Consider the following 12678-nt stretch of genomic DNA (forward strand, 5'->3'; position numbering starts at 1 on the left):
GGGCAAACAGAATCCTCCCCTTTGTTTAACGTTGCTGGAGTGATGTTGGCTTTTTGGGGCCAACTTGGCAAATGTTTCAGCTCTTTTAGTCAAGATGCTCTAGAAAAGAATGTCGCTATTAACTTGTTCTGAGAGGATAGCATGCCCTTCTCTCCAATGTACTGTATTTTTCCGTGTATAAGACGCTACTTTTTCTTAAAAATATTTACCTGAAAATGGAGGGGCTTCTTATATACCGGGGGGAGGGGGGGCAAGAGGAGAAGGTGTGGCCCAGTCCTCCAACTCCGCCACACATGCTGGACAAGCCTCCCGCAACGGCCAACCTGACCTTGGGCAAACCAGTTGTGAAATACAACCCCACCCCACCCCCGCTATCGAAGTGGATCCTGGGCGCTGTAATGGAGAAACGAGAAATGGGAGAGGCCAGCATGAGGAAAGGAGGAGGAGCAGGGAGAAGAAAGAGGGAAAGCGGCTTCCTTCCCTCGTGCCAGCCGCTCTGTTTCCTGTTTCTCCATTGTAGCACCGACTACTGCCCAGATGCCCTCGTTTCCCTCAAGCATTTCTTTGCTAACCTGATTTCCAGATCCGTCATGTTTCTCACTCGTATTTCTTGCCGTCGTGTGCAGAGAAATAAGTTTGTGGGACTAAAAAAAAAGTTCAATCAATTCCAACTTCACAAGAAGTTGAGGGAAGCCAGGGCATCTGGGCACCAGATGCTGAAACGGGCCCGTGTCTCTCCAGCAGTTGCCCAGGCCCACCGGAGGAAAGGCCAGCATCTACCGGCACTTAAATGCAGTGATATTCCAGATTTCTGAATTTTGGGTAAGAAAAGTGGGGGGCGGGCTGTACATGGGGGCGTCTTATAGACGGAAAAATACAGTATTATCTTTTTTAGCCTTTTCTCGATAAGGCTCATTGGTTCAAGTTTTATTGATTTTTAAACAGAGAGCGGCACAGAAATAATTTAGTTTAACCAGTTCTTTCTGCAAAATAAGCTCCCGATAGATGGGAGACATTCTTGTTGGGCTTCCTTCCTGTGAGATTGTAGATCTGAAACTATGCAAGGAGAAATTATACCTCTCTTGCAGATGGATCCTCCCCCCCCCTTTTTTTTTTCTGGGAGGTGAACAGGAGAAATTAAATCCCACAGGATGGGGTTCTCTTAAATCGGAAGCCACATGGGTCTCTATTAGACTGATGGATTGATTATGTGCCTTGAGGTCACTATTTATATATAATTTGTTGCTGAGGGATCCTGTCCTGAAAGGAAAATGTCTGCTGACTTTGGTGGATTTATTTAGAAAGACAGTTTTTGATTCTTCTACAGAAAGATTATGATATGTAGGATTGCAGAGAATAATCCCAAATAAAGGTTATGGTTTGTTAAAAATTCAAGATGCAAAAAAAAATGGTCATAAGACATTTTTTTCAGTGCCATTGTAATTTTAAACAAACATTAAATGAATGGTTATAACTTGAGGACTACCTGCAATTGCAAGTCCAGGTGGAATACATCAAATAACACTACCACAGAAACAAAATTTTGAAAATAAAATAACCAAAACCAAAATCCATAAACCAACATCTGATTTGTTTATTTTGGTTGTAGACCAGCATAAAATAGTCATTGTAATATAGGACTATTTTTAAAAAAATAAATAATATTGATAGCAATAGCAATAGCACTTAGACTTATATACTGCTTCACAGTGCTTTACAGGCCTCTCTTAGTCAGAGTCAGCATATAGCCCCCAACAATCTGGATCCTCATTTTACCCACCTCAGATGGATGGAAGGCTGAGTCAACTTTGAGCTGCTCAGAATCAAACTGCTGGCAGTCGGCAGAATTAATCTGTAATGCTGCATTCTAAGCACTGTGCCACCACACAACCACACAGTTTTATTCTATCTATTGATACGATAAAGTAAGGTAAAAAAAATTGATGTGAAATTACAAAATACAGCATGATGACATAACTCCAGATTCAGAAAACAAAATTCTCCTTCTTTAATTGGTAACTGAATTTTTTGCAAAGATATTCTTGGAATCAAAGAACGCCATAGAAATTTTCTAAACAAAAGAATTTCATTTCAACCCTGAGCTATAAAAAATATCCTTTAAAGAATTTATTTCCTGAAAATATTTGCCAGATACAAAGACTGCAATTCCTCTTAGAATATAAATTATTCTAGGAATAATAATTCCTTTTGAGAGCGTTCATCTTTCCCCATCTATCAATATCTGGAATAACCGCGATATATATTTTATTTACATTGCATGCTGCTATCTGAGTTATATCTTTTGGTATAAAGATCCCTAGATATGTAATGGATTCCAGACAAAAATAGAATTATTATTATTAATAATAATAAATTAATAAATAATATTATAAAACAGTGCTACTTGGGACATTGTATATCTTAAGAAGGTACTTGGTTGATACCTAGGATGCTGGCAGCAACCCGTTTCAACCATGAGCACCAGTCAATGGTATTTGTGATGCATTTTTGAATGTTCAGTTGACTGAGTTTCATATTTAATGAATAAAGATAATAATAATACAGTAATAATAATAATAGCCTTTATTGTCATTGTATATCATGTATACAACGAAATTGGTTTAGCCTCTACTGGTGGAATCCATAACAGAAAATACAAGACAACATGAATAGTATATAGAGAATAATCCTTATACAAGTAATTGGGGGGAAAAAACTAGTCATACGTTTCCATATGTACGTGGAGTGATTGCGATTGTGTTTAATATTCCTTAAACGGATGGATAAACAATTTTTCACTTAAAGGCATCGGTTCCAATTTGGACCAGTTAATAGAGTAACTATTTTGCTAAAGGCATTAATCCTTTGCATTAACAGTGGGATAGTATTATAAGGTTCAGAAATAAACAAAAGAATGTCACCTAAAAATAAAACCCATTTTTTATTCAAAGGACTTCTATCCTTCTCTATAGATCTCTCTATGATGTCTAATAGAACAAGCTAAGAGTTCTGTGCAAATATTAAAAAGCTTCCTTGTCCAGTTCCTCTAAATAATGAAAAAAAAATGGGAGAAAAACATGCTATTAATCTTCACTTTAGATATTGGCGATTCATATTAGTCTGTTTTATGAACTCCATAGCAAATTATTTAGTGCGGTAAGAGTGCAATGTTTATGTATTTTATCAAAGACCTTTCCAGTATCTTACTTGAGCTTTATTTTTATTCAAATCTATTAGATCAAAGGCTGCTCTAATGTTATCTGCTGCTTGCCCAGTTTTTATAAACCCTGCTTGGTCGTTATTAATAACAAACTGTACCACTTGCTGTAATCTATTTGCCTGCACTGCTGTTAAAAATCTTTGTAGCAACGTCAATTAATGAGATTGGACGATAATGAGCACGCTGAATACCATCATTACCTGCTTTTAGTATAATGCCTGATTAAACGCCGGCGATAAAAATTATCAAATATCGCTTCATATACAACCTTAGCCTTTATCCACTTAGAGAGAGGTGGCCTTTTCTATTCCTTCTGGTCGCGTTTCTTAAATTCCCCTCTACTTTGATCATCTCAGCCTCTTTGAGGCCGTCTAGGATTTGTGCTTTGAATAGTGTTTCTTCTATCTCTCTTGTTATTTTTCACCGCAGTTGCCTATAGATCTCAGACTTGGCAAGATACGTTGCAACAAGAAAAAAGTGGCATTGAGTCATGGAGCCGAGCAGCTCTCCGGCGACGACGGATGCAGGAAAATGTATGCCTATTTCAGCTCCAGGGAAGGCATCAGTGGTTTCCAGGACCACTTTGAATGGTGAGATATGTGCTTCCTTGTTGGCCTACTTTTATGTACAGTGGTTGGCTTTTTTAGCAACGAACACGGGTAATCCTTTCTTACTGACCGCCTTATTTAGCAACTCTTTGAAGTTATGACACTTTAAAACAGGGGTTCCCAACACGACAGGGAAAACCTGGGTTTAGAAGTTTCAAAATCATAGTGTATATGCATAATTATATACATATGTAATTATTTACTTTTGTAAGGGGTGCGAGAATATATCAGAAGCGTTCTAGGGGTGCGGGGTATAGAAAAGGTTGGGAACCCCCGGTCTAAAAAAACCAGCTTGCAACCAATCCTCGCATGTATAACCATTGCAGCATCCCACAGTCATGTGATTGCCATTTCTGTGCTTGGCAAGCGGCTTGTGACAAGCGGAGTTAATGGAGAACACAGAAATAAAATGTTAAGTTGTGGTCCCGTGAGGTTGCAGCGGTTTGCTCAACAACCAAAGGATGACATTAGTCCATCACACCGGTGAAATGCATTACCTTCACTACCAGTTCGGAAATGTGAGCGCACGCCTCTTCTGTACATGCACTCCTCTTCTATGCATGCGCAGAGGTTCAAAAACAGGATGTAATGACGTCCCAGCGGGTGGGCGGAGCCTCCCGCCACCGACCCTACTGGTTTGCGGGAGCCAAATAGATCCGGACGGATTTCATCGCTGGTCCATCATGGCCATGTGACATCATTCTTGACTGCAGTGCTTAAGCAACAGAATTGCCAGTCGCAACAATGGTTGCTAAATGAGGATTTATCTGTAGGAACAGATTACAATCCAGTGAGCTTTTTAAAATATTCTTCTTGTATCACACTAAAAATAAAGACTCCTATTAGTGTATATTTTCAGCCTGATGGAAGCCATTAATACTAAAACAATTACCCTTTTACTTCCTAACTGCAGTTCCACGGGGTTTTTTTTGCTGACAGATTGATTTAAGTCTTTCTTCCTTGGCATTTAATGGCCTTACCTCAGCCAAGATATGTGGAGTTATAAGTAGGAGGTTTTCTTGCTTCTATAACCTGCTGAGTCTGGTCCAGGAAATGGTCTTCCCCACCTGGTAGCCTTTAAATAAGTTTTACATTTTCTTTCCACTGACCATGCAATCTGCAGGGCACTGAGTTGGAGTAACTTAGTTTAAAGAGTCTTTTGTGAGTTAATCTTGCCTGGTAGGTATGCAACCTCTATTCAATCATAAATCAAGCTAGGTTTCTTAAAGAGTAATTCGCCTGCCTTATGCTCCTTTATCAAGCTGTCTAATTTATTTGTAGCCTTTATTTCTCATTTGGAAAAAAACCCTCTAGCTTTTGTACCATCTGAGCCTAGCTTAGTCACCGTATATATTTCTATTTCTAGTATACCTACTTAGTAACAGTACATATTTCTATTTCTATGATCTTCAGTATAGTGTTTGTGAGCATCAGTTGTCCACTTGCAGTTTCCTGTGTGTCCACCAGGCCCTTTCTCATGCCTGATTTTTAAAATATTTGTCTAAATCAGGGGTCGGCAACCTTAAACACTCAAAGAGCCACAAAGACCCTAACCGGAAGCCCCCCATTCAGTTCTGGAGCTGACCAGAAGTCCAGTTCCCCCACCATAGAGTCTTCTCTGAGCGTGGCATCCTTTTTCCTCTACCTGTCCTAATCGAAAGCAACCGAAATTTGTGGAGCCGACCAGCGACAGGGAGCCGCAGCAGGGGGATGAAAGAGCCACATGCGGCTCCAGGGCCACAGGTTGCTGACCCCTGGTCTAAATGAATGAATGAATAAATATATGGGAAAATGGAATGTTGCAAATTGCCAGCCTCAGTTATAATCTAAATTAGAATAGGACTTCTCAGCCCAATAGAGATGTTTTATATATTCATAAAAAATAATCATGTTCGATGGCTGCAGCCCAATGCTTTGAAACTGTTTCCTGCCCAAACCCCCCAAAACCAAAAGTTGGGGCTGCCAGCGTCCCAGGGACTAGAAAAGTTGATAGGAAGCATCTTTAATTGTTTGCCTTCTAGTAAAAGGTTCAATGACTGTCCATGCCCATTGTGGTACCCATGTTGTAAAAGTACTCAACATGCTGTGAAATTTTAAAGGTATTTAAAAAGATTGGGTGTGCATGGTGCTCAGGAAACAATGGCTGCAAAGTTGAGAAAATTCTAGAAACTGAACCTTATGAGGAATATTTGATGTTCTATCTGGAGAAGAAGAAAAAATCTTGTTTTGTTGGCAGATGTCTGAAGGTCCATCGTGTAAAATGTGAAATAGATTTATCTTCTGATACTTAAAAGGGCAGAAGCAATGGATAGAATTGATAGGGAAGCAGGTTTTAACTGGTCATTTAAGGGAATGTTCTAATATGTATTCAATAGGATGTACCAGGGGTGAAATGCTTCCGGTTCAGACCGGCTCGGGCGAGTAGGTAGTGATGGCGGCGGGCAGTTCGGAGAACCAGTAGCAAAAATCCCTGGCCCCGCCCCTCATGCCCAGCTGTGCCGCGCGATCATCAGAGGCTTTTTTTCTTTTCAATGCCTCTGATGAACCAAGCTCTGACGATCCCAGCTGAGTTGCCTGATCGCCAGAGGGTTTTTTAAAAACCCTCTGACGATCAGGCAACTCAGCTGGGATCGTCAGAGCCTTTTGAAAGCATTTTTTTACATGGTTTTACATGTAAAAAATGGTTTTAAAAGTAAAAAAAAAAAAATTGGCCATGCCCAGCCAGTCACATTACCCCCCCACACCAAGCCATGCCCACAGAACCGGTAGTAACAAATTTTAGATTTCACCACTGGGATGTACAGAATGTCTTCAAAGATGCTGGGTTATATTTGCTAAGAATATTTTTTATTTTATTTTATTTTATTATTTTTATTTGATTTATATGCCGCCCTTCTCTGGAGACTCAGGGTGGCTTACAGTGCGTTAAGCAATAGCTTTCATACTTTTGTATATATATTTATACAAAGTCAGCTTATTGCTCCCACAAACTGGGTCCTCAATTTACCTACCTTAGAAAGGATGGAAGGCTGAGTCGACCTTGAGCCTGGGGAGATTCGAATTTACAGTAATTGCAGACAGCTGGTGTTAATCACAATGCTTTTAGTCTGCTGAGCCACCAGGCCCTGGTGAAACCAAGGCTGGATATATCAGGGATTTTATATCCCTTTGTTGATCTTGTTTTGGAAAGCTTCTGCTCTGAACAAGACTTCCTAGTTCTTTTGGAACTATCCTGGAGTGTCAGCAAATACTGGTACAGCTTTCTTTCTTTCTTTCTTTCTTTCTTTCTTTCTTTCTTTCTTTCTTTCTTTCTTTCTTTCTTTCTTTCTTCCTTCCTTCCTTCCTTCCTTCCTTCCTTCCTTCCTTCCTTCCTTCCTTCCTTTCTTTCTTTCTTTCTTTCTTTCTTTCTTTCTTTCTGCAGGATTCTCTCTTCTTGGGTACTCTTCAGCAGGGCACAAACAACTCTAGTTGCCCAGAGAGGAAAAGTTGCATATATTTCATGTATTTGGCTTATTCTCCTAAATGCAGAGTTGTTGTTTTCAGTCATACGGTATCCGGATAGTTTTGTTTGTTTCTGAAAACCAAAGTCTAGTTCCTTTGCCCTTATGATTTTACACGGAAACTTGGGAATTTATGTACATTGTGGCAAAAGGATTGAGAAACAGTGACAAGGACAGTTCCAGTGGCCAAAATTTAGACCATAGGTGCTCAGTTTGTCTTCCTTTACTGGCTGTTCACTTTTTGTCCCATCATTTTACGGGGCATCATTTTCCTTGTTTGTTAGTTGGTAAAGTTATAAATAAATGATATTCAAAATCCTCTGAAACCCTGAATCTTAGAAACAGAATAAATTGAAGAAAGGCCTTTAATTAAAAAGGGAACCACCCGTCATGGCCCTGTGTGCATTTATTTCTTCCCTTCCTTTTTTGTTTCCATTCTTTCTTTCTTTTTTTCTCTTGAAGTACAAGGAGCAAAATGAATGCATGTCTGTGCTGATCATTTACAGATTATGTCTCTTTCTTTGCTGCAGGTGGGCTAAGAATAATTATTCCAGCCAAGGTGGAAAACCCATTTGGGTAGATCCTCAGGACCCCAGAGTCCAGCATATCTGTATAGATGACAATATCCGACTGACCGATTCCGACACCATTGTCCATCCTCAGGTATTGTTAGGGAGAAGCATTGCTCCAAACCCCTCCCCCCCTTTTTAAAAAAAAAATAGAAGATTCTTTCGCGGGTCATTCACAGCTCTTAATTATAATTATAATTGCGCAGTCCCCTTTTGTCAATCCTGGGAAATAAGCTACGCTTTCAGAGACAATACCCAGGAGGCTTTGTGCACTAAGTGGAGCCTCGCTTTTGTGATTCCTCCACTTGATTCTGTCCTTAAGCAGAAAAGCCCATCGCCTCGGCTACCTTTGGAGTACCTCTGCCTCGCTTCTAACCTGTTCCAAAGGTGGCGGAGATTGGTAAGTGAGCCGCCTGTCATAACCGCAGGAGAATGGTGGCTGGCATGGAACAGCAGGTGCTCGGTGCCTGTCCTTGCGGCGTGCTCCTTCTGTCCTCGGTGTGAGTCATTCCCCTTTTTCCCACCCCCACCCCCCACCTCCTTGAGCCCAGCAACCTGCTTCTTAGCAGCCCAAATCTCCTTTGCAGTCCTGAGTGCTTAAAGGGCAGCTTTCATGCCAGAGCCGGGAAGTTGGAAGAGCCAAAGAGAAAGGCCGTCGTAGCAGCTCTTTATATCAGCCTAAAAGCTTTTCCTTAGGAAAGGAGGCAGCTGGGGAGAGAGTGCATGCTGCCTGAATTAGGGGATGGAGGAAAAGCTGGGCAGGCAAGGTTAATTGGTTCTTGTTGGATTCAAGCCACCACATTGGTTCCTTGAGGCTTGGTGCCACTCACAATATAAGGGAAAATTACTAGTGGAGACTGGGACTATTTCATTGCGCGACAATCGAAATTCAGGCTGATCGGTAAATACAGATAGTCCTTAACAACAGTTCATTTAGTGACCCTTCAAAGTTACAACAGCACTGAAAAAAGTGACTTATGTCCATTTTTCACAGTTACGACCTTCGCAGCATCCCCGTGGCCACGTGATTTACATTCGGATGCTTGACAGCTGGTTCATATTTATGACGGTTGCAGTGTCCCCGGGGTCTTTTGCAGCTTTCTGACAAGCCAAGTCAACAGGGAAGCCAGATTTCACTTAACAACCGTGTTATAATTCAACGGCTGCAGTGATTCACTTAATAAGCATGACAAGAAAAGTCGTAAAATGGGGCATTTAACAAATTTCTAAGTTAACCACATAAATTCTGGGCTCAATTGTGGTCGTAAGTCGAGGACTACCTGTACTCAGGTCTTGGTGGAGGAAGCAAAGAGCCCTGTCTGGAACATTTTATCCTGCCACAGCCTACAGAATAATGGTCTTTAAAGAAAGAGAGATGGAGGGAGAAAGAGGATGTTATTCATTCCTCCCCTCCCAGCCAGTCAGTTTCAGGTCATATTATATTTAGAAAGCAAGGGGGGCAGAGAGGACCCCTGGGGTTCCATGCCCTCCTTCTTCCTCCTGCTGATTCCAGGTCAGATCTTACGGTTTCAGAGGCCAGGAAGATTTTGCTAGCTCCGAGCCAGCCTTGATCCCTTTGAAAAGACCTTGCCTTTTCCCTTTTAAGTCCCAAGCTCAGCTCTTCCCGCTTATAGTGGGTAGATCTGAGCATGTTCCAAAGTGGTGTTCTCTAACTGACATTCAGCCTGCGAGTGAGTTTCAAAGCTGACTTTGAGAGTCTGCTGTTTGTAGGTTCAGGGCAGGGCCGGAGATGTCATGTGTTTTGATGCTGCAAAAGAGTTTTGTTAGGTGCGATTTCTCTGTGCTGAGCCCTTCCTGTAAGGCAATTGGAGGCTACTTCTCCACCTGGAAATGCACAGAGAGAAGAATATAGTTGTTTAAATGATCCTTGAAGTCATGTGCCCGTTGGGGCGGATGAGGACAGGACCAGGCCATACATTTTGGACCAGTTTTCCCTAAGTATCTCTTCTTCCACCTTTTGCAATGAATTTTCTAACTGGAGTAAATGATGGAGAAGAGGTTATCTCAAGGTTTCCAAATCTCCTATTGTTTGGCATTGCAGTATCAGCCCTAGACAATCCCTCTCCAGAATTCATCTGGGCTCATAGAATTTCAACCATTCCTGCTACCTACTGGAGTCCTTCCCTTTCTAACCTCACACACTGAAAGAAATGGTGTTTGGGAACCTTATTCCCTCATCAATCCTTGCTCTTGAGAACAGTTAGATATTGATCCATGCAAGTCTTCCTTTTTGCAACCCTCAGAGACCCCTGTCCCATTGAGAATTGGGAGTATAATTGTTCATACTCCTTATATACATGAAAATCAAGATGAAAAATGTCAATCCTATCTTTTTTGTGATGCCCCCACCATATTCCTCGTCTCCCTTGGAGCATGATACATATCAGAGTTTGTTGCAGAAATTAAATCCAGAAAGCACACACAGGTAAACTGATTCAGCAGGATTCATTAACTTCTTTATATACATATAATACATGAAGATAAAGGTACAATTCCAATATAGATTCTTCTTCAACGTAGTAGCAGTTATAAGCAAAACACACAGCAGGAGAGAATAGTTAGGTTTCATTTCAGCAGAGCAGACTAGTTTCAGTTTCTCTGCACAGACTCAGAAGCTGCAGACTAAGACACACCCTGGTTCCGGTCTGTCTCAGCTCCCAAACAGCCCTCATTGGCTGACTTAGTTGCTATGGCTATACATTGGCTGACCTTGTTACCATGTCCTATTCCAGTTGATGAATATACTCTGACAATACAGGTAGTCTTCAACTTACAATCGTTTGTTTAATATCAGCCCCAAGTTACAGCGGCACTGAAAAGGGTGACTTACAACCAGTCCTCACCCTTACGACTGTTGTAGCATCATCATGATCATGTAATCAAACATCAGGCGCTTGGCAACCAGCATACATTTACAACGATTCACGTCATTGCCATTGGTGACTTTCCCAACCATCTTCTGACAAGCAAAAGTCAATGAGGGAAGCCAGATTTGCTTAACGACTAGATGATTCACTTTACAATGGCAGTGATTTGCTTAACAACCAGGGGTAAAAAAAAAAAAGTCATAAAATTGGGTGTGACTTACTTAACAGCCACTTCACTTAGCAACAGAAATTGTGGTCCCAGTTCTGGATGTTAAGTTAAGGACTACTTGTAATAGCAATAGCAATAGCACTTGGACTTATATATCACTTCACAGTGCTTTACAGTCTTCTCTAAGCTGTTTACAGAGTCAGCATAATTGCCCCCAACAATCTGGGTCCTCATTTTACCCACCTTGGAAGGATGGAAGGCTGAGTCAACCTTGAGCCTGGTGAGATTCGAACTGCCAAATTGCAGGCAGCCGACAGTCAGCAGAAGTAGCCTGTACAGCACGCTAACGCTATAAATTAAAGCCAAACCACTGCGCCACCGCAACAATCATGACATCGCCTGCTTCTATAGCTTGAGTGGTTAGGCACTGTGGCTAGTGGCTGAAAAGGAGGTTGTGGGGTAGAAGCCCTCTGAAAAGCAAATGCTCCAATTTACTTAGGAGGATTTCAGCTGACAGCTTCTCCAGAGGAAAGCCTCCAAAGTGGGCTTAAGATTTAGTATCTCTTTCGACAAATCAAACAGTATTGAAAAAGGGATGGCGGCCTTACCTTTTAGGTTTGTCTGCCTGGGCTCCTCTGCATTGTGCGTTAAAGGATTCCGACCTTATTGTTATAAACAGTGCAGGTTCGCATATGGAACTACCCGAGACAACAATAATTGAAAGCAGCAAAGAAGTTTATTCACATATTTGCAAACACAGGTGCACAGAAAGTGGACACGGAACAAAGCATTCAACAGCTTTTATCCCCTTACATAAATTTTATTTTCCCCTCCCCTTTTTGACACAGCATCCTACTCAATTCTTCTAAAAGCCCCCTCTCTACCTTTGTTGAGGAATTTTAACAAGTTCACCAACTCCTTCCTTGCTAACATAAGCTCTATTGTTATTTTTGTACTCCCTCTGCTTGTGGTTTCAGCTGGCATTCAGGCTATAGCAGTGATGGCAAACCTTTTAGACACTGAGTGCCCAAATTGTGTGCACGCACATGCCCAAACTGAAAGGTGCACTCATGCAGGCATCCGAGGACATGCGCATGTACATGCACATACATGTGTGCACATGCGCATGCACAGACATGCACAAATGTATCCATGTGCAGACGTGCATGCACAAACATGCGCAAACACACATGCACAGACATGCACAAATGCGGACATGCACTCATGTGCAGTAGAAACCCGAAGGCCAGCTGGCCGTCGGGAAGCGGGGCATCCCAACACTGGCAGCACAGCAAGAGGTAAGATCTTTTTCTTTCGTGAGCTTTTGTTTCATCACTTGCAAGGAAACAGAAGCTCATGAAAGAAACGCCACAGAGATCTGACCTGGGGCGATGGCACGTGTGCCAGCAGAGAGGGCTCTGTGTGACACCTCTGGCACGTTTGCCACAGGTTCCCCATCACGGGGCTATAGGCTTGTGGTTCTTAGCTGTTAGCCGCTACATACAGGTAATTTTGAAACAGCTTATAATTCTTCCATTTGAGATATCAAGCACTTGCCTTTTTAGAAACAATACCAACTCCATTACCAACTCCAAGCGCTCCATGGCTTAGGGCCGGGGTACTTACGGGACCACCTTCTGCCACCAATTGCCTCCCACCGGCCAGTTCGCTCCCACAGAGAGGGCCTCCTCAGGGTGCCGTCAGCCAGACAATGTCGGCTGGCA

General features: G+C 41.9%; 1 protein-coding gene across 2 annotated transcripts in view; it reads left to right on the forward strand.

The window, feature by feature from the left end:
* Nucleotides 1-12678, forward strand: part of LOC117673973 (uncharacterized) — a 31106-nt gene that overhangs the window by 17241 nt on the left and 1187 nt on the right. For both annotated transcript variants that reach the window (XM_034431725.3, XM_087888015.1), the window contains 2 exons: nucleotides 3650-3810; nucleotides 7859-7991. In XM_034431725.3, the coding sequence (XP_034287616.2) occupies nucleotides 3650-3810; nucleotides 7859-7991 (294 nt within the window). The remainder of the gene's footprint in view (nucleotides 1-3649; nucleotides 3811-7858; nucleotides 7992-12678) is intronic.

The sequence above is a fragment of the Pantherophis guttatus genome, chromosome 2 (genome assembly GCF_059756535.1).
Source record: "Pantherophis guttatus breed Tessera chromosome 2, ASM5975653v1, whole genome shotgun sequence".
Lineage (NCBI taxonomy): Eukaryota > Metazoa > Chordata > Lepidosauria > Squamata > Colubridae > Pantherophis > Pantherophis guttatus.